Raw genomic sequence first — 23,225 nt, 5'->3', positions numbered from 1 at the left:
GCCAATTTGTTTAGAGTTTATACTAACAGGTGTTAGTTTTAACTTTTTAATGTGCTTCTGCCATGACACTCCACTCAATAATTGGGCAGCTACAATCTGAACCATCTTCAGTTTGATGTAGCTCCCCATGTAGGGTGCTGTGAGGGGGGATTTGTGAAAGTGGGAGAGTTTGAGCAGAGCTGAAGAGAGACAGAGGGAGTGTGCCCTTTTCTATACACATTTTGAGTATTAAGTGCGGCTCCCTGGTGTTGTTTTGGATTGAGTGTGCCCTATTTTGTTCAGTCTGTGTGAATGTGAGGGAGGGGTACAGATATTTTTCACTCTGGCTACTAAGTGTTGTGTAACTGCAAGCCTTGGATATGAAATTTAAGATGAGTGTAAATAAAATAATTTTGAAAAATAAATCCAGCATTGTACTGGGCCCTCTGTGGGGACTGTACCTTTTGTATCGCACTAATAGGCATCTGAAAAATTTTAAGCCTCCTCGCTCTTCACCCCCACTCCCTTTTCAGTCCTCTGAAACTTGTCTCTGGTTGTTGGAAAAAAGAGAATTCTCACTCTCTTCCCTCCACTCAGGAGCTTCTTGACAGTTGTGCATTTAGAGCTTTCTGCTATGATGCTCCTTGCTTAGTCTCTTGGCTACAGCATAGGAAAATCTCTAACTCTCTGTTTTTTTTCGTCCTCCCATGTGAATAGCTTCAGTGTTTGCCTCTCCTATGGGTCATAGGTTTCCTAGACAGTAGCAAAATGAAATTGACATGATTCTTCTCAGCTTCACTGCTGATCACAGCTTTCTTAACAGCACCAGTGACACTAAAAAGAGTCTTGCTAATTTCACTCTGCTTCTGTTTGACAAAGCTGAAGCAGTAGAAGACACTAGTGTTGTTTGCAGAATCAGGAACACATCAGTATGTGGGCTCAGGTACAAAAAGATCTTAATTTTGAAGGTTAAAAATACATGTATTTAAAAATGATAGCTAGCATTGTGCAAAAATTGACATGCCTTCTTGTCAGGGAAAATTCTCTTACTTGCTGCCGGCAATTGGATTTGTCAGTCTCATGCAGAAGCTTTGATGTTAAAATTGTTTGAAGAATCTTAATGCTGTATTTTTGTACTTTAAAACGTGGACTATTTTAGAATTTCTGGACTTTTGCAGACTTGTTCAAAGAATACTTTCACAGTGGGGACAGTAGAATAAATTAGATTTGGAGTTCTTCAGCCAAGTTGTTCTTAGTAGTTGGCAAAAAAGCTTGCAGTTAAAACCTTTTTATTTCAAAACATGAATTCCTGGTCTGATTACGCACAAATTTTATAAATACTACCAAGACTTTTCTGGCAGAAGTAATTATGAGAACCTTGAGCCAAATCAGTTTAGTTGTGAGTAAAGTGACCTTTCAGTAGAAAGCTTGTCACAACATTGACTATGGACTGTTTCTCCATAATTAAAAATTAGTTCCTTAGCTGCACTTGGAAAATCAAACTAAAGCACAGTTTATTATCAGAAAAATACATGTAATTTTAATTAACTGATTATTTCATTGTGTATGTTTAATGACTGAGTGTGTCTGTGTATTTTAATGAAATACTGCATTACGATAAAATTCTGACTTTATTCTGGAACAGAGAATTGTATTTATATTGTTTCCAAATGGAAATGTTCTCTTTCACATGACACTAACAATTTCGCTAATTATAATTCACCATTCGGATATTAAATTTTACAGGATGCCAGTTCCAAGAATAATGGTGACACTTTACATTAATTTGTAACAAATTGGCAGGGTAGGGCAGCGGGGAATCTCCCTTTATTTGGACCTAACCTATGAAAATATTAATCTTTTTAGGTGAGTGACTAGTTGCAATTGGAATTTGTTTCCAAAATTAGGTCCTCTCTTCCTTATTCTTCAGTCATGCCTGGAGAGCTGATCAGTTGGCTTTATGTACAATAAAAGTTAGAATGTCTCCGGTGATGGAACTATGTCAAGGGACATCATCTAGAATCACTCTTTTCAGTGAATTTCAATGAAGCTTATGGAATTTTAACAAATAAATCCACCATGAAACATAATAAAATTCCATTAAAGCATATCAATATGCCTCATACCCAAGATCACCTACACCGGGGTGGCCAACCTGCGCCTGAGAAGGAGCCAGAATTTACCAATGTACATTGCCAAAGAGCCACAGTAATACATCAGCAGCCCCCCATCATCTTCCCCCCCCCCCCCCCCCCCCCGCACCTGCCGGCAGCCCCACTGATCAGCGCCTCGGCCTCCCTCCCCATGCCTCCCACAGTGTGCAGGAAGCTCTGAGGGAGAGTGGGAGTGGGGGAGCAAGGGCATGGTAGGCTCGGGGGAGGGGGTGGGAAGGGACAGGGCCTTGGAGGAAGGGGTGAAGTGGGGACAGGGCCTGTGGCAGAGCCAGGGGTTGAGCAGTGAGCATCCCCCGGCACACTGGAAAGTTGGTTCCTGTAGCTCCAGCCCCGGAGTCGGTGCCTATACAAGGAGCCACATATTAACCTCTGAAGAGCCGCATAGAATCATAGAATATCAGAGTTGGAAGGGACCTCAAGAGGTCATCTAGTCCAACCCCCTGCTCAAAGCAGGACCAATTCCCAGCTAAATCATCCCAGCCAGGGCTTTGTCAAGCCGGGCCTTAAAAACCTCCAAGGAAGGAGACTCCACCACCTCCCTAGGTAACGCATTCCAGTGTTTCACCACCCTCCTAGTGAAATAGTTTTTCCTGATATCCAACCTGGACCTCCCCCACTGCAACTTGAGACCATTGCTCCTTGTTCTGTCGTCTGCCACCACTGAGAACAGCCGAGCTCCATCCTCTTTGGAACCCCCCTTCAGGTAGTTGAAGGCTGCTATCAAATCCCCCCTCATTCTTCTCTTCTGGAGACTAAACAATCCCAGTTCCCTCAGCCTCTCCTCATAAGTCATGTGCTCCAGACCCCTAATCATTTTTGTTGCCCTCCGCTGGACTCTTTCCAATTTTTCCACATCCTTCTTGTAGTGTGGGGCCCAAAACTGGACACAGTATTCCAGATGAGGCCTCACCAGTGTCGAATAAAGGGGAACGATCACGTCCCTCGATCTGCTGGCAATGCCCCTACTTATACAGCCCAAAATGCTGTCAGCCTTCTTGGCAACAAGAGCACACTGTTGACTCATATCCAGCTTCTCGTCCACTGTGACCCCTAGGTCCTTTTCTGCAGAACTGCTACCTAGCCATTCGGTCCCTAGTCTGTAGCAGTGCATGGGATTCTTCCGTCCTAAGTGCAGGACTCTGCACTTGTCCTTGTTGAACCTCATCAGGTTTTTTTCGGCCCAATCTTCTAATTTGTCTAGGAGCCGCATGCAGCTCCGGAGCCACAGGTTGGCCACCCCGACCTACATCCTAACAAATTGCATTTTCACACGTTGTGGAAATATGGAAGAAAGATTTTTTTTCAAAGGATTTTATTGTTTCAGCATTATGGGAAGAGCTGTTGGCTGAATAATATAAACAGTCAACAGTTCTCAAACCTGTTTAATATTTATTGCAACAAACTCTAATTTAAACATTATGATAATCTTAATTGTAGCCATTAACTTCTGGATGGTCGCCAAGAACTTATCTTTTCCTAATATTTTAAGTTAAGTATAGCCATGGTGGCTTATACCATATGGGGGAAGTGTAAAACTTACACTGTGGGAACTTCATACCAATTCACCTCAGCCTCTGCAGTTCACATAGCAAATTCCTGGCAAGTGATCAGTTACATCTAATATTGATGTGTGTTAAAATCAACTACACTTCTCTCAAATGTGTATCATAATTCTACCTAAGATCTTTAAGGTTATTTCACTGTCTCACAATGTCTCTGGCCATCCCTCTTACTGCACTATTTGGAGAGAGAGCAGTCTTTATGCACGTGACCTTCTATCTAAGCTGTTACTTAATCCTGGCCCTGTGTCCCCTTAGGTCAGGGATCAGGTTTTCTCTCTGCGGCACCCTCAGTAACTGATCCACGTTATAGTTCCAAGATCTGTTTCTTTTAGACTTAAATGGTTACTAAAATATTTTTTCATTTTACACAAATAGAGAGAAAAATCATTAAATAACAATGTGCTAACAATGACTATTATGGAAAACAGTGTTAGTCTGACCTTAAATTTAGCTATAGAACATTGAAATCTTACATACAGGATAACCCTCTTTCAACCAAAAGCCATTTGTTTCTGCCTGTCAGTTTGATACCCAGACATAGGTTTAGAGAGGTCTGTCTGTCTTAATGTAACTGGAGACACTGTAGATTTTTGCCACTCAAGTCTTAATTCATGTTTAACATTACTCTAGGGCTGTCAAACAATTTAAAAAAATTAATCACGATTAATTTCACGATTAAAAAAATTAATCATGATTAATCGCACTGTTAAACAATAATAGAATGCCATTTATTTAAATATTTTGGGATGTTTTTACATTTTCAATTATATTGATTTAAATTACAAGACAGAATACAAAGTGTACAGTGCTCACTTTATGTTTATTTCTAATTACAACTATTTGCATTGTAAAAAACAAAAGAAATAGTATTTTTCAATTCACCTAATACTAGTACTGTAGTGCAGTCTATTTATCATGAAAGTTGAACTTACAAATGTAGAATTATGTACAAAAAATGATTACATTCAAAAATAAAAACAATGCAAAACTTTAGCGCCTACAAGTCCCCTCAGTCGTATTTCTTGTTCAGCCAATCGCTCAGACAAACAAGTTTGTTTACATTTGCAGGAGATGATGTTGCCCACTTCTTGTTTACAATGTCACCTGAAAGTGAGAACAGGCATTCGTATGGCCCTGTTGTAGCCAACGTCACAAGATATTTACATGCCAGATGCGCTAAAGATTCATATGTCCCTTCATGTTTCAACCACCATTCCAGAGGACATGCGTCCATGTTGATGACAGGTTCTGCTCGATAACAATCCAAAGCAGTGTGGACCGATGCATGTTCATTTTCATCATCTGAGTCAGATGCCATCAGCAGAAGGTTGATTTTCTTTTTTGGTGGTTTGGGTTCTGTAGTTTCCGCATTGGAGTGTTGCTCTTTTAAGACTTCTGAAAGCATGCTGCACACCTCATCCCTCTCAAATTTTGGAAGGCACTTCAGATTCTTAAACCTTGGGTCAAGTGCTGTAGCTATCTTTAGAAATCACACATTGGTACCACCTTTGCATTTTGTCAAAGTGTTCTTAAAACGAACAACATGTGCTGAGTCATCATCCGAGACTACTATAACATGAGATCTATGGCAGAATGTGGGTAAAACACAGCCGGAGACGTACAATTCTCCTCCAAGGAGTTCAGTCACAAATTTAATTAATGCATAATTTTTTTTAACGAGCGTCATCAACATGGAAGCATGTCCTCTGGAGCGGTGGCCGAAGCATGAAGGGGCATACGAAGGTTTAGCAGTCACCCCTGGAGCCAGAGGCGTGCTGGAGAGATCTCTGAAGGCCGCCGTCCACACGCTCTACGTGGACACCCTGAAGAAAAAAACGGACCAGGGTAAGGCCTTCGAGGTGACCAGCAAGTGGGACTCCAGCAACCACTTCCTCCCCACGGGCAGCTTCACCCGGTTCGCTGACTGGCGGTTCATACACCGTCCCTGGCTGAACTGCGTCCCCCTCAACGGAGCCATCCGCCACTGGAACCGGGACAAGCGCTGCAGGAAGTGCGGGTATGTCGCCGAAACCCTGCCCCACGTCCTATGCAGCTGCAAGCCCCACGCCAGAGCCTGGCAACTGTGCCACAATGCCGTCCAGGACCGCCTCGTAAAGGCCATCGACCCGCGCCTGGGAAAGGTCACCGTCAACCGCACCGACAGCCCGCTGCGCCCAGACATCGTCGTCACGGACGAGGTTGGAAAAAAGATCATCCTGGTCGACGTAATGCTTCCATTCGCGAACAGGACCCCAGCCTTCCGTGAAGCCCGAGCCCGCAAGCTCGAAAAGTACGCCCCCCCGGGCTGACACCCTGCGGACAAAGGGCTACGAGGTGCACACCGACGCTCTGCTTGTTGGAGCCCTGGGTGCCTGGGACCCATGTAACGAATGCGTGCTAAGGACCTGTGGGGTAGGCTGTCATTACGCGCGGCTCATGAGACGCCTCGTGGTCTTGGACCTATTCGTTGGTCACGGGACATCTACACAGAGCACATCACCGGCCACCGCCAATACTGAGAGTGAGCCGGGGAGACCTCGTGCACCCGCAAGGGGGAAGAGACCTATAAACCCCCCTGCTGGACTTTATCCCCTGAGCCCTAAACCCACCGAACCTAACTGAATCCCACCACGTGAGGGTCACCCCATCCCCATTACCCAGCCCGCTTACTTATACCCATGACTGTCTGTACTTTCTGTATGAGTGATGGACCCTCACCGCTTTGTCGGCTGTATCTTGATCCTGCCCACCATTTACCCCCCCATTGGGGACATTGCAGTCTGTATATATTATGTGTGCTGCCCAACCCCAAAATACTAACATCCCCCTGTACTCTGTATGTTACCCCCAATGACCGATAACTGACGCTTCAAATTTTCTGTATCGTTTATTTTTAAATATTTTCTAATACAATTTTATATCTGGCACATAAATACCTTGCAATGCGGGCTACAAAAGTCCCATGTGAATGCCTGTTCTCACTTTCTGGTGGCATTGGCAGCAGTATCTCCTATAAATGTAAACAAACTTGTTTGAGCAATTGGCTGAACAAGAAGTAGGACTGAGTGGACTTCTAGGTGCTGAAGTTTTGCATTGTTTTGTGTTTGAGTGTAATTATGTAACACAAAAAAAATAGACATTTGTAAGTTCAACTTTCATGATAAAAAGGTTGCACTATAGTATTTGTATGAGGTGAATTGAAAAATACGATTTCTTTTATCATTTTACAGTGCAAATATTTGTAATAAAAAATATAAAGTGAGTAGTGTAGACTTTGTATTCTGTGTTGTAACTGAAATCATATATATATATAAAAACATCCAAAATATTTAATAAATTTCAATTGGTATTCTGTTGTTTAACAGTGTGATTAAAACTGCAATTACTCGTGATTTTTTTTTTAATCGCGTGAGTGAACTGCGATTAATCGACAGCCCTAAAACATCACCTCCCAGACCAAGATGGTAACTTCTTCTGAGTGTTTTTTGACTCGTTTTTCTAAATATACAGGGCTTGAAAAATTTACTAGACATCTACGAGAGGGAGAGCTCAAAGGTACATGTGAAAGATAGGGAGGGAGACCAGAGCTCCACTAGCGAATTCCAAGGGCAGTGTTCTGGTGCGATTCCTATCTCCCTGCTACCAGCTGCTGGGAAGGAGACAGTGTTGGGTTTTCTGCTTTGGTGGTATCTCTGGATCCTGTTTTGTATTGGTATCTGGCTAGTAGATGTCATATAAACTTGAAGCTCCACCTTTCTGAGCTTTCAGTCTCTTCTTACCCCTTCCTCAGTTTCTGTTTTTGGGGTCATCCTCCCTAGTGAGCAACTCCAGAGGAACAGTAGAGGCAGGCACAGAATTTTCCTAGAGAATGTCCTGAACTTGACCCAATGCTGAGTTTCAGTTTTTATGAATTATAACCATTTATATTCTACTATCAGCACAATAATTATGTTCCTACCACTGACAAAATATTTTGTATTATAAATACAAGTGGTAAGCAGTTCTGGTTTTTGCAGCAAAATGTTTCAGTGTTTTATTATTTTTTAAAAAATGTTTTCACTGAAAACACTGACTATTTTGGGATAGATTTGTATCACATAGACGACTTCTTTTGTTTTGTTTCTTTCAGGGTTTTCACTTGAACACTGCTGGAGGATACTTTGTTTAAAAATGCTTACTAGTCTGGGGTTAACAAAGAGCTGCATAAATGACATAAATTAAGGAAGTCTTGGGATCATCTTGGTAAGTAAAAGAGTATGTGTGGCTTTTGGAGGTCTCCTGTTTTCCATTCTTTCAACTCAATGACCCTTGGTCACAGGGACTTCATTTTTGAAGTGGAAGTCAGGAATCTGCTCTCTCTGGAGCTGCTTTTTCAGTCTGCCACATAGTTACTAGTGATCAACATGAAGTACTGTATTTTCTGGCGTATAAGACTACTTTTTAACCCAGGAAAATCTTCTCAAAAGTCGGGGGTCGTCTTATACGCCGGGTGTCGTCTTATAGGGCGGGTGCTGAAACTTCCGAGCCGGACTGGAGAATCTGCGGTCGCCGCATATGGTGGGGGGAGCTCAAAAACGGCCGCGGCCGCATCCCCGCCTGATGATGAGGTGAGGGGGCGCCTCACCGGGAAGGTGTAAGTGCAGGGCGGAGCAAGCTGCAGGCGTCCGGGACGCCCGGGGTATGGAAAAAAGAGAGAGAGCGGCGCTGTGCCCAGAAAAACACGCCTCTTTCACCCGTCTGGCCCGCCCTTGTATCCTATTACCGTACCTCCTTCTCTGCCTCTCAGATCTCGCTCCTGAGGACTGCAGTGAAGCGGCGCAGGCGCGCATGTGCGAGATCTGAGAGGCAGAGAAGGAGGTAATAGGATACAAGGGCGGGCCAGACGGGTGAAAGAGGTGTGTTTGCGCTACCGCTCTGATAGTCTTGGAGACAGGGAGGGCTGGGCAGGCAGGGAGAGCTGACCAATCCAAGCAGGCTTTGTATACAACAACCAGCCAATCGCCGGTAAGGTACATCGCTTGCCATGATTGGCTGGTTGTTGTATACTGGGTACCACATACAGTACAGCACCAGTATCTGTACCTGTTCATACAGTATAGCACCAGTACATACAGTACAGTATACAAATGTCCAACAGTCAAAACCCCATCATGGCTCCACCAGCAAGAAGAAAGAAATATGAAGCCAGTTTCAAACTTAAAGTGGTAAACTTTGCCATGGAACATAATAACTGCGCTGCTGCAAGCCAATATGGAGTAACAGAAAAGATGGTTCGGGACTGGAAAGCAAATGAAAAAGCATTAAAGAGTATGCCAAGGGGTAAGTGTGCATTAAGAAGAGGCACTCCACATTGGCCAGAACTCGAAAAACATGTAGCAGACATGGTGAATGAGCATCGCCAAAACGGTTATGTAGTGACACGAAATAAAATACATTTGTTTGCACTTCAGTGGGCCAAATCTAACCCAGATCACAGCAACAGATTTAAGGCCACTGTATCCTGGTGTACTAGATTCATGGGAAGGCATAATATGGTACTGAGGCAAAAGATTAAAATTGCCCCAAAATTACCTGCAGATCTTGATAGCAAAGTAAATAGTTTCCATCGATACGTAATACAACAGCGCACTAAACATGGCTATGCGTTAAGTAGTATTGGAAATATGGATGAAACTCCAATGAATTTTGATATGGTTGGAAATAAAACTGTCCATCAAAAAGGTGAAAAAACAATTTTAATTAAAACAACAGGACATGAGAAGTCCAGTTTTACAGTGGTACTAGGATGCACAGCTGATGGCGCCAAACTGAGACCAATGATTATTTTTAAAAGAAAAACAATGCCGAAATTCAAGTTCCCTGTTGGTTGTTTTGTACATGTGAATGAAAAAGGCTGGATGGATGAAGAAGGGGTAAAGCTATGGCTTGATAATGTATGGAGCAGGCGACCAGGTGGACTTATTAAAAAATGTAGTCTACTGGTGTGGGATATGTTCAGGGCTCATTTAACTCCCAGCACCAAGCAAATGCTTGCAAGACTAAACACAGATGCGGCAGTTATTCCTGCAGGATTGACATCGTTGGTACAGCCACTGGATGTGTGCCTAAACAAGCCATTTAAAGATCGCATTCAAGAACAGTGGAATGAATGGATGGTTAGCGGCGAAAAGTCATTCACAAAAGGAGGAAACATGCGTGCTCCACAGTTGGATGTTTTGTGCAAGTTTGTCATAAAAGCCTGGAATGATATTGATGCAGAAACAGTAATCAAGTCTTTCAAGTGTGGCATATCAAATTCATTAGATGGTATGGAGGACAACTACTTGTGGCAAGATGAAGAGGAAGCCGAAGCTGAGACCACACCATCTGATACGGAATTCGATCCATACGATGACTGCCTTACAAATGTATCACAAGATGTCATTGATGTACTTATGATATCAGATGACGAACAGGAGGATTTTGAAGGCTTTTAAAGGGAAACTGTCACGCCAGCAAAACCTGTAAAAATACCGTAGCTTGCAGTTATGATGGGCGTTGCTAACTCGCCAGGGACTTGCCCGGCACTTGGGGCTTGTCTATACTTACGCTCTGGTTCGGCGGCAGGCAATCGAACTTCTGGGTTCGATTTATCACGTCTAATCTGGACGCGATAAATCGAACTCAGAAGTGCTCCCCGTCGACTCCGGTAATCCTGCTCGCCGCGAGGAGTACGCGGAGTCGACGGGGGAGCCTGCCTGCCGGGTCTGGACCGCGGTAAGTTCGAACTAAGGTACGTCGACTTCAGCTACGTTATTCACGTAGCTGAAGTTGCGTACCTTAGTTCGATTTGGGGGTTTAGTGTAGACCAAGCCTTGCTCTCTCTCTCTTGTTTGTTATCTTCCTCCTATCATCATCAGTTCCAGTTTGGTTGACAGCTTAGAAAACAAACAGCATGGCAGCTCCCATGGGTTTATTGTCTTATCCTTCCTTTCAGCTTTAGAGTGAATTAGGAAAAGTTTAATCCACTTGCACTGTTTTATGTTTACATGTTTGATGACAAACAGCCTTATGTTTATAAGTGACAGTTTTCCTGCTAAGTACCTGCATGTCATAAGCATTTGAATTAAAATTACCATATTGAAATCAAATCTGATGTTTTTTTAATTTTTTTTTGGTGTGCGTTGGAAGAGGGGTAGTCTTATACGGCGAGTATATCCCAAACTCTATATTTTAACTGGAAAAGTTGGGGGTCGTCTTATACGCCCAGTCGTCTTATACGCCGGAAAATACGGTATGTACCTGTACACCCCCATTTCAGTCAGAGGGGTTGTGCTGTTTATATGATGTTCCCAGTCCCTGTTGCCCTGGGGAGCAAAGGTTAGAGCTCAGTAAGTAACAGTTTATATAGATTACTGAAACGAATCACTCATTAACATTTTTTCCTAAAGTGAAATCTAGTATATATTTGAGTTTTATTCTTTTCAGAGATTTTTATGCATTATAACATTGGTTCCTCATCGCCTCTGCTTTCTGTGCATGCAGTGTTAATACACAGCAGACTGCAGTTTGCTTTTTCAAAGTTTTTACAGGACTTGTGCCAAAAATGATGCAATATGGCAAAAGTTTTAACAGATTAGGTGTTTTATAACACTGTGGAGCTCTTAGATGCCTGGAATAAAGTCGTACAATGTGGTCATGGACACTCAGTGCTACGGACCTCTGTTGTCTAAATGTGGTGGTGGTGGTGGTGTTTTGTAGATTTAATTAGGTAGTGAGGGTGGGGCTCAGGAAGGAACTTGGGCATTACAATGCTAAGTATCACAGCACGTAACTTTTACAACCTTTAGGTGTCTAGAGTATAATAGGAACAAAAGTGCAATCCACAAAATCTGAGTTAGGCACCTAGGCTTCCTATGCAATGAAAGAGGAGAGAGAGGCATTTTAGAATGCGATCCAAAAAAGTCAGTCTACAGGGTGGTGAGCTGCCTAAGCTAGCCAATGGGAGGTACTGACAATGGGGTGTGTGCTAAGCCCCCTCTCTCTCTCAGGCTACATCTACACTACAGGGAGGAGTCGATTTAAGATACGCAAATTCAGTTACGTGAATAGCGTAGCTGAATTCGACGTATCGCAGCCGACTTACCCCGCTGTGAGGACGGTGGCAAAATCGACCTCTGCGGCTTCCTGTCGACGGCGCTTACTCTCACCTCTGCTGGTGGAGTAAGAGCGTCGATTCCGGGATCGATTGTCGCGTCCCGTAAATCGATCCCCGAGAGGTCGATTTCTACCCGCCGATTCAGGCGGGTAGTGTAGACCTAGCCTCAGAGATAGGCAACTCCCTGCTGTCAGGCTTCCATGCTTATCTCTCTTTAGCAATCCTTGTCCAAGGCCCCATAGAAGTACTGGGTTGTAGAGAAAGGCAGCAGGTCCAACCCCCCCCGCCTGTGACGAGTGGCTTATACTGCAGTCTGCCCCAGGGACTAGTGGGAACCCCTCTCCTGGAATCAGGCAGCTTAGGGGCCTAAATAGTTTCTTGCAGGAATGAGTTAGGCGCCTGCCTCAATCCACAGAACTCTTCCAGAAGAGGAGGAGGAAGTGGTGGTGGGACCCACTTTCTAACTTTTTAGGCCAGTGGCTAGAGCACCCACCCACCTGCGATATCTGAGACCCAGGATCAAGTCTCCCCTCCCTGCTGGGGGAGAAAATTGAACAGGGGTCTCCTACCGCTCAAGAAGAGTGCTCTAACCACTGAGCTGTGAGATACTCTGATGTGGGGCTCCCTCAATCTCTCCTGTAGGAGCTGTTCCACTGTGGATAAATAATGAAAGAGTGATTGGAGGAAGAGGAGTGGACTCTGGGTCTCCTACCTCCCATGTGGGTGCCCTAATCACTGGACTACAGCCTCTGGCCCAGTAACTGTTTACACATTTATCCTCAGTGGAACAGTCATTTTCTTTCTTTCCAACAGGATTACGTTAATGCAAACCAGGTACCTTTTAGTTTGCGTGAGCAGTGTCCACATGTGGCAGTTAGCACACAACCCTTTGGTGCCCTCTGCAACTCACACCCCATAGTCCGCACTGTGGTACAGTGTGGATGTAGTCTTAGAACACAACCCAAATGTAAAGAAAAGCTCAAAATGCCCATTCAGCATGATCAAAGGCTTTCCTTGTCAAGTGAAACAATGCCTGTGATCCTTTCAGATTTAGTAAACTATATTATATTAGCACCTGTGAAGTGTAATGTCTGCTGTGCTTCTAATTTTAACTAGGGCTTTCGATTAATTGCAGTTAACTCATGTGATTAACTCAAAATTAATCGTGATTAAAAATTAATTGCTATTAATTGCAGTTTTAATCACACTGTTAAACAATAGTATAACAATTGAAATTTATTAGATATTTTGGATGTTTTTCTACATTTTCAAATATATTGATTTCAGTTACAACACAGAATACAGACTGTACACTGCTCACTCTATATTATTTTTATTACAAATATTTGCACTGTGAAATGATAAACAAAAGAAACCGTATTTTTCAATTCACCTCATATAAGTACTGTAGTTCAATCTCTTTATCATGAAGTTAAACTTACAAATGTTGATTTTTTGTGTGTGTGTTACATTATGCATTATGATAAAGTCTTTAATTACATGATCACATAGCCCCCTGCCTCATTCAGTGCATAGGATGGGCCTGCTCTGGGGATGAATCAAGATTCTGTAGTGAAAGAGGATGTCGTCTTTAGGCCTCCTGATTTGTTTGCTGCAGAAGCTGAAAGATGTGTAGCGAATGAAGTAGGGGACTGCAGGAAGAGAAAGGATGGTCTCACGGTTCCGGCAGTTAAATGCTGCCTTAGAGAACTGGATTCTATTCCTGCCTCTACCAGAGTTCCTATTTGATGCCAGTTAAACCAGACTTTTCACAAGTGGGCACTGTATGTGTATTCTTCATTTTTCTGAGTGCCTGACTTGCATACTCAGCTGCAGCTGAAGTCAATGGGAGCTGTTCTTTGACCATATATAATGCTGAGTATTCTGAAAAATCAGATCCTAATTGAGCGCTCAAAATTAGTTGACATGACATTAATTGATCTGTGCCTCAGTTCCTTATCTGTAAAATGGTAATATAACAACTCACTTCACAAGGGTGTTGCAAAAATAAATTCATTAATGTTTGTGAAGCACTCTGGTACTGTAGTGATGAGCACCATGGAAAAGCCCATGAAGACATTAATCATTCTGTTTTCAGAATAAGTTTTCACTGAACACCGTCAATTCTGTGCAGTGAATGAGGCAGAAGTCCTATAATAAAAGTAGTATGCGATTATGTAATTAAAGACTGCATCTTAATGTATCTACACAAAGGGTGTGAACTAAAGTACAGTCTTAATTCTGGCATTCCTAACTTCTGAGTGCTGGACTTTACAGCTTTAACAGTTTGTTGGCATATTTCTTTGTGTGTATTTTAAATATATACATAATATATAAAGTGGAAGTCCAAGCTCATCTTATTTTTTTAAAAAGCTTTTCCAGATGGTGGTGGGTTTTCCTTTCCTTTTTAAGGAAGGGGTCAACTCATTTCTTCTCTCCCCCCCCCCTCCCCCCTCTTTTTGCAAATGACCTTTAAGCTCTGCCCTGTGGCTTTCATGCAGGGTAAAGGATTGGACTGCTACCAAAAACTGATGTATATCCCGACCTGAAGACTGCAGTTCTGAGCTATGAGGGCTTTGATAGACGCTTCTGAATATCGTATTAACCTTGAAATTGTGTGTTCCTTACAATCCTGTCTATGTTAGGAAATTTCATCTGTTGTTGACAATGACTTTCAGGAATTGAGTCCTCTTAACTGGTCAAAGCACATTAGAAGAGTGTCATTTGTCAGGTGCTGCAAAGTGCTGCGTGGTAACTGCTCCATGTAGAATTTGCTGGTGTGATCTAGGTACCTTTTAGTTTGCGCCAGCACGGTCTATCCAGGACAGGCAGAGCTTAGCATATTAAAGCAATTTACAAATCACACCCCTCTAATGAGCTTTACCTTGCCATTTAGACAAGCTCTTAGATTACAATTGTGACCTAACTGTATCCCAGTAGGGTTTATTGCTGGTGCTACAAATTCCATAAAATAAAAATATCGGGAACATTAAACAAGAATTAGTAGAATGTCAGCCACCCAAAACCAAGCATTAAGGACCCACATAGATTCTAGTTCTGTCAGGAATCCGAAGATCTTTGCCAAATCCAAATATGTATAGTGTAGTTTGTAAAGCAGGATGGTTCAAGTCTCACCTGTTCATAGATCAGCGTAGCTAGCCAAAGGGTAAGCTTGTTGGCAGGGCCGGCTTTAGCAGTTGCGGGGCCCCATGCCGGGACGTGAATTGTCTCGCGCCCCCCCGCCCCAACTCCGCCCCCTCCCTGCCCCATTGGATCCCTCCCCAAATCCCCGCCCTGGCCCCACCCCAACCCCACCCCTTCACTGCCCCATTGGGTCCCTCCCCAAATCCCTGCCGTGGCCCCGCCTCTTACCCAAGCACGCCGCATTCCTCCTCCTCACCCATCCCTCCCAGGCTTGCACTGATCAGCTGTATGGCGGTGCAAGCGCTGGAGGGAGGGGGGAGAAGCAGGACGCACTTTTTTTTTTTCCGTTCCACCGGCAGCCCCGTACATTGCAGGACCCTCTTAGGCGCGGGGCCCCATTCCGGGGAATCGACCGAATCGGCTTAAAGCCGGCCCTGTTTGTTGGGTAAGAAGATGATTGCGGACTTCCGTTCGCTATGTCTTTTGCTATGACTCCTGGGTAAAGGAGTATATATTGCATTTTGGAACCCCAATATTGCCTTTGGCTTGGTTAAAAACTTGCCATTTCATTCTGTCTCCATATAAAAATATTGGAGAACTAACTATTTAGGGAATGTTTTAAAATTTTACAATTTCCTGGCACTGTCTAATCACAAGCATTTTGTCTGCAAAGTATTTCATAGGGATCAATACCAGGTGCTCTCCCTTTTCTGGTACTGGAATGACAGTGCAATTGATTTTTAACTGGTTACCGTTACAGGTCAACTTGAGTACTTCTGATAGTCAAGTTCTGAAGAATTCTGTGAACCAACTCCCTTGAGTTTTCTCTGGCAGACCAACAATCCTGATAATACGATGGCTACGATTTTCAAGATCAGCTTGTTTGTCTTGCAGTCCCTGATATTGGGTCGCCTGGTGGGTTGTTTATTTTCTTGTTGGCAGCCTCTGTGTGCTTTCCATGGTGGCAGTGGAAAAGTTGGCTCCTTTATTCAGTCTGTATTCTTTGTGACTTTAGCAGCCAGGGTTTCAAAGAGTTCTATAGCCTTCTCTGATTTGGCATCTATTGCTTTCATTTTTGTAATTGGCCTTCTCCAAGGTGCCCTGATCTGCTCAAAATTTCTGTTGACAAGGACACCTTGACACTCACACGTAACTCTCCTGCAATGGTTGCCTCTAGATTTGAATCTGTATTGGTTTTCTTTATCAGACTGGCTGGTCCCCCTCCAATAATGCTTTAGGAAAATCTTATTACAGGTATTAGTCATAATAGAAGTTTTTGAGGGCCAATATCCGTATAAAATTATAAAGCATACTGTTGGTGCTACATATATAACTGCATAAAATTAAGAAAAGTTACATCAGAGTGCAAGGACCATTCTGTTTGTCTGCCATAACTGTTCCTGCCTGATTCATGTCTCCTCTTTAACGCTTTAAATATTAGTGGCTGGAGAGAAAAGGGAAAAGAATTGGAAGCATGCTGCCTTAGTTCTACTGCTGCTATCTGTATCCTACCGTCTGTTGCTCAGAATGGTGTGTGGTAGTCTTGGTAGTGGTGACGGCACTACAGTGGAGTAGCAATGACATCTCCAGCTGTAATGGGGGGCCATTGGTGGTCTTCTGAGCAATTTCAGGGCTGCTGCCCTTCTCCCTCTCTTCCAGTTCTGCTTTCTTTTAAAGAGACAAGGAGGGTGAAATAATCTTATATTGGACCATCAGACAGTTACTATTGTACCACGGTATTTTAGAATAATCTGCACTGGGATCACTTGTAAGAAATGTAACACAATAGCATTTTCCTGTCCTTGTTCCTCTAGAAAATATCTCCTAGTGCTCAGATTATGTATCATGATTTTGGTTTAGATGCCCAATTGTACCTATTTTACAGTGCATTATTATTATTATTTATTATTTATTTCCTTCAAAGCATCTACTTAACGTCTGACTGGCTTGCATTGCTGGAAAATAGCCATGGTTTTGGATGATCTACCTAACTTAAAAGAAACCTACGCTTCCTTGCTCTCCTCAACTATGGAAGATTTAGAGGTGGATTTTGACTCCAGACTGGAGGAAGATGACCTAAAACAGGATGGTACTCCTGAAGGTTCCACCATCTTTGTCGCTTTTAAAGGAAATATAGATGACAAAGACTTTAAACAGAAACTGGGTATCATATTGAAGAATGTACCTGGTCTTTTACACATGGGTAATCTATTTTCTTGTCACTTTTCAACTTCTGTTTCCTTCTCTCTCTCTCACACACAAATCATAGTCTAAATTAAGGTACTCTAGACTGTAATAAACTATTGAGATTATTTTTTTTGGTAAAAATTTACAGTACTTTTCTTCTGGGCAGCATAGAGCGAAAACATGTTCTGAAATTCTTTAGCTGCTTAATATCATTATGATTGTATTATTAGTTCAGCATTTTTTCTACCACTTATTGAATTCCCCTATCCCACTGTCAATTCTTTAACTCTCTTTTCACCAAAAGTTACATACGTATTTGTTTTATTGTATTTTGGTCCATGTCCTGTCTGCACCCACAGATTTTCTGAGATACCCTGGAATTGTGTACACAGCTGAAAACTTCCTACAGCTTCCCTTTAATGTGCCTATTATTAAGACCAGCAAAGAGGTCCATGATATCTGCTGTTTTTCCCCATCCCAGAGTGAGACTGGATAATTATATGTGTCTGGAAAACTGGTCAGGATCTTGCACTATTTTTGTCAGTGATTTCTTATAGTCTTTTAAAATAGTTTTTATTGCATACTTTATGCAGATGCCAGGCTTACTATGACTTTTAAGGTTCTTTCCAGCTATTAGAGAACTTTAGTTCTCTAGAAAAGATCGGTATAAAGAATTTTGCTCCCTTTTTTGGGTTTGTCTAAACAAGAAAGTTTTACCAGTTGTACCAGGTATAATTAAATTAAGCTATAAACTAAATTTGTTTTTTAATGGTATGAACCCCTGTGTGGACATTCTTACTCCAATATAAGTGGATTTTTTGGTTTAACTTAAACCTCTTCCCAAGCAACATAAGATAAACCAAATAAGGAGACTATACAAATAAGGAGGGATAGCTCAGTGGTTTGAGCATTGGCCTGCTAAACCCAGGGTTGTGAGTTCAATCCTTGAGGGGGCTACTTAGGGATCTGGGGCAAAATCAGTACTTGGTCCTGCTAGTGAAGGCAGGGGGCTGGACTCGATGACCTTTCAAGGTCCCTTCCAGTTCTAGGAGATGGGATATAACTATAGCAGTTTAAACTGACACTTTTTTTATACCAGTATAATTTCCCCATGAAGACAAGCCTTATTGTAAGAAGCTCTTTCTCCTAGATGCATTTCCCTTATGCAGTGGTTTTGGGCTACACCCTTTCGGGTTCTCTGGGGGGGGTAGACTCTCAGAAATCTGTCTTAGATTCTGTGGAAGGTTCTTTTTCTCGCTCCACATGTTTGAATTAAGAATCGACCTCTCTATTCCATGTAATCAATTTTGTGTGTTCGCATATTGGACTATTTATGTTATGGGTCAGAGTTTAAAATACTTCCTGCGTTATCATGGATCTCTTTCCACAGTGTAGGGTAATTAATAATTATAATGTAATTGGTCTACCAATTCTAGAGTGCACAAAACAAATCCTTTTCACCTCATGTTAATCTCTTCTCCTCATTCTGTACCTTAGAATTGATCCATCAACTTCAGTGGGAATTGGGAGTCTTTTCATTGCTTTTAGTAAGCACTAGGGTGGATCTATATTTAATTTTAGCAAATCTCACTCTGTTATAGCATATATTATAAACTATGGCAGTAGGTGCTTTAAAAACACAATTACAGATATAAAATTACATGCATTAATATTTCAGTCATATCAGACAATTTAATTGTGTGTATTTGGCAAACTGGATTCAATAAAAAGATGAATCTACATAGTGAAATCAATTACCAGTGTTCATGGTGGAGTTGATGAACATTGTTCAGAGTCTAAAGAAGTGAAGGAATTGGTTTTAAAAATGCATGGTTCTATGTGAAACTAAAACTTTTAAAATTCATGTGAATGAGTGGCAAATTGTTTAAGCTGATTTTAGAACACAATAGAGCTCTGAAAGTATAGGGGATGTAAACTGCATCTTTGTGAGACCTATATAAGAACCCGAGATAAATAGTGTTTGAAGGGCAAGAAGGGAAAATGAATCACTAATAGCTAGGGATATTAACACCAGTAATGAGATCTTTAATATGTCTTTTTAGAAGTACAAAATGAGATCCAATAAGGCTGTTGATAGGATAGAACAATAAAGAACTATTGATGAAAGAAAAGGAAGTGGCAGAAGAATTAGTTCTTTACATCAATGTGAAAAGGAGGATTAAATAATTTACCCTTGAGGCAATGTCTGTGGGTACTAAAGAGGATAAACAGGACAATAGAGATTTCTTTCTGCTGTTACAGTAATCATTTGGCTAGGATACTGAGACACAAAGCACTTGGCAGTGATGGATTATTACATTCACAAGTGATATGTTGTTAAGGAATAAACAGTTAACAAATTTAGTAAGACTTTTGTTACTATGGGAAATATCAAGTGGTTGGGAAATAGCAACCATAGGCCCAAATTGTAAAGAGACTTTCTTGAACGGGTTAAAAATTATAGTTCTGTACATTTATATTAGGAATAATTTTTAGATGATGTTAATGTACTGCATAGTGACATGTTTTGGATAAGTATAACTTAAATAAATGTATCCAGGATGATTTGCCTTTCACATATCTATTCTGGTTCCTACCTATTACTTTTCCAATAATTGATGATCTACGTAGAGGGGACTGAATAGATTCAATGTAGCTAGCTTTCTGAAAAACCTGTAGGTTTTACATATGTTTGTTATATATGCTGTCTAAATATGGGTTGAATATAACAAAAAAGTTTAAGCAAGTTAATTGAAGTTAAGGATGTGTATTCTTCATAGACCCTACTGATAAGTTTCAGAGCCACATATATAGTGAAGACTATTACAGGAATGAAAAACGGTCTCAGTCTGGAACTCGGCTTCTCTGTATAACCATTCATTTTGAATAGTTACACCCTTCCAAACCAGTCTACACAAAAAAAGTTTTAATTTTCAGATAGCCTCTCTGAGTTACTATGTTGGCCATTGTGTACTGGTTTTCATCTGTTTGGTTCTTTATGAAATTGACTTTTAGGGAAAATAACTGATATGGTGTAGCAGGTAGCATGATTACACAGCTGTATGGGAAAACTTCCCCATCTCCACATATTGGAATAACCATTGACAATCTTGAAAGCCAAATAGGTAGCTCAGTTTTCATCTTTGTTCTGCTATGCTATTACATTATTTGAAAAATGACTTAATACTCCATTCTATTTTTCTTTTAACGAAGAATCCAACAAGTTAAAATTGCAGAAGGTAGAACCCTGGAACAGTGTACGTGTTACATTTAATATACCCCGGGAAGCTGCAGAGCGGCTGCGAATTCTGGCTCAGAGCAACAACCAGCAGCTCCGTGACTTGGGAATTCTCTCTGTTCAGATTGAAGGTACGTCACACCTGCTGTTAAGAGGTACTAAAATTGTGGATGTGCTAAAACTGCAGTATTGATAAGAAGCAATTTTTGTGCTTGAGAATGAGCCTCACAGACATTCTGCAACTTAATAGTTTAGAGAAATGTCTTCCTTTGTTTTCTGAAGCAGTCCGTTTTTCCGTAGCTGTATTGAAACAACACTTACTTTGTTCCTTCAGGAATAAGTTTACATATAATAGTTACTTGACTTTGAGGAGTTTGAAATTCTGTAGAAGGTGTTTCTGAATGTCATTACCAACATGTTACTAAGGCCTTGGCTACACTTACCCGCTAGTTCGGCGGCTGGCAATCGAACTTCTGGGTTCGACTTATCGCGTCTAGTCTGGACGCGATAAGTTGAACCCGGAAGTGCTCGCCGTCGACTGCGGTACTCCAGCTCGGCGAGAGGAGTACCGCGGAGTCGACGGGGGAGCCTGCCTGCCGAGTGTGGACCAAGGTAAGTTCGAACTAAGGTACTTCGACTTCAGCTACGTTATTCACGTAGCTGAAGTTGCGTACCTTAGTTCGAATTAGGGGGGTAGTGTAGACCAAGCCTAAGGGATTGTACATGCAACCGCTTATGTCAGTATAATTTATGTTGCTCATGGGTGTGAATAAGCAACGTAAGTTACACCAGCCTAAGTGCTGGTGTGGATAGTGCTGTGTCAGCAGGGCAGTTTCTCCTGCCGACATAGCTACTGCGTCTTGTAGAGGTGGTTTTATTATGTCGATGGGAGAGCTCTCCCCTGTCATCATAGAGCAGCTTCACTAGATGTGGTACAGCGGTGCAGCTGCATCGGTGCCACTGTAGTGCTTCTAATGTAGACTAGCCCTTAGCTTTTTAAAAAAAATGCATATTTTCATGCTGTTGTCTGAGGCCTGAGGTGAAACTTCCTTCTTAAAATCAGTGGCTTTCATAATTAAAATTACGCTCCTGGATGATCCTATGAGAACAAGCAAAGGGCACAGCATGCAAGGTTCAAACCCAGGGCATGTAGCTCTTCAGTCCTTTTTGTCTCAGGATGCTCCCTTCTTCTCTTATTAAAGACCACAATTCAATTTTCAATATATTGACTGCATACTTGAAGAGTTGGCAAGAGTACTGTGTGTTACATAATCACCCTATATTCCAAAGTGTGTGCAGCAGGTCAAAATTTGACACCATCTTTAAATGCTGCTTTGAGGTTGGTTCCTTTCTCTCCCTTGCTCTCCCACCCCATGCATATAATTTAACTTAATAGATTGTGTATTACTTCCAGGTGAAGGTGCCATCAACTTGGCTTTAGGTCAAAATAGAAGTCAAGATGTCAGGATTAATGGGCCCATGGGAGCAGGCAATTCAATACGAATGGAGACAGGATTTTCCATCCAGGGTGGCCAAGGTAAGTTCAGATTTGTTAAATTTAGTATTACATGTTGTTAAATTTATTACTAAGCTTATCATGTAACCTCACTGATTGTAGCAACAGTTGCTAGCAGAGTTGTAACTCTAATATGCATACCAGTTTCCCTGCTGTCAGTGTCCCATCCCATGTAAAATATCCAGTGTGTGAATACTTGTATGTTGTTACTTCCCATGAGCATCCATGCTAGTAAATTTCAGTTGAATGTCCAGATAGTGAATACAAAAGGTGCATGATCACAGAAAAGTGAATTCAGATTAAAATTAGCACAAATTCTCACAATAAATTTGTGCATTATTCACTCAGTTTTACTGCTACTTTAGTATTCCTGTGTATTAACATTGTTGTAATGGAGAACTATTTCTCATCCAAGTTGTATGCTTAAACAAAACTGCATATATGCCATCCATTATCCTATCATGCCAGTATAACTCATAAATTGTAGGATGTCTGATTAAATAGGTTAAAGGAAAATTGTTCTGTAATAAAGTATTCTAATAGTTGCATTTAATTACAAAGCGCAAAGTAAATCATTTTAAAACAATTAAAATATGATTTAATATAACTTTAAAAAAATTAACAAATAGGGAGCTCTCATTGACCTTCTCATGTACAGTAGATTAGGACAAGAGAAATGTAGCTATCCACTGGAATGAATGGAAAATAAATTTACAAATTGCAAATTATGGGTGGAAATCTGGTTAATGTAAGAGTAGTTAAATCACTGTAATTAACAAAAAATGTGAAATAGAATATTTATTACTTCCACTATGAAAATCTCTGAGCTTCATTTCCTAGGTCTTAATGTACTTTGCATTGAAAGTTAGAGATTTGGGTGCCTAATTACCATAGACATTTTTGAAAATCTCAGCCTGAGTGAAACCGTGAAGGTTTTCCTCCAAATATCTCATCATATGGTCCTTTTCTCTCCATCTCCTTAATGCTTTTCTAGAGCCTTGAGTATATGTGTAACTTCTTACAAGTGAGTAGTCCTGTTCAAGTCAATAGGACTCCATTTGTGTAAAGTTATGCACATGGGTAAAGCTTTATGGGATTAGGAGCTAGATTTGTATATGTGGGATTGAGAGTACTGTCCCAAAAGTTCACTTAGATAAGTGATTTTTTTACCTTCTGTGTAGCACAGAAAAAAAAATCTAAGGTACATTATTGTAACTAAAGTATGTTTGCCACAAGCTCATGGAAGTCGGACTGATTCTCCATTCCCTTTTTTCCTCGAACCTTGTGA

At 41.5% G+C, this 23,225-nt stretch overlaps 1 protein-coding gene across 6 annotated transcripts in view; it reads left to right on the top strand.

Annotated features, from left to right (window-relative positions):
* NCOA6 (nuclear receptor coactivator 6) overlaps positions 1-23,225 on the top strand; it is a 94,910-nt gene that overhangs the window by 3,998 nt on the left and 67,687 nt on the right. For 5 of the 6 annotated variants that reach the window (XM_065565741.1, XM_065565742.1, XM_065565738.1 and 2 more), the window contains exons 2-6: positions 7,845-7,957; positions 15,757-15,911; positions 16,921-17,199; positions 20,397-20,552; positions 21,836-21,958. In XM_065565741.1, coding sequence (XP_065421813.1) covers positions 16,965-17,199; positions 20,397-20,552; positions 21,836-21,958 — 514 coding nt within the window. In that variant the 5' untranslated portion in view covers positions 7,845-7,957; positions 15,757-15,911; positions 16,921-16,964. The remainder of the gene's footprint in view (positions 1-7,844; positions 7,958-15,756; positions 15,912-16,920; positions 17,200-20,396; positions 20,553-21,835; positions 21,959-23,225) is intronic. The other variant, XM_065565739.1, reaches the window with a different exon arrangement.

The sequence above is a fragment of the Chrysemys picta genome, chromosome 13, assembly GCF_011386835.1.
Source record: "Chrysemys picta bellii isolate R12L10 chromosome 13, ASM1138683v2, whole genome shotgun sequence".
In the NCBI taxonomy this organism is placed as follows: Eukaryota; Metazoa; Chordata; order Testudines; family Emydidae; genus Chrysemys; species Chrysemys picta.
This window is presented reverse-complemented; position numbering and strand designations above follow the sequence as displayed.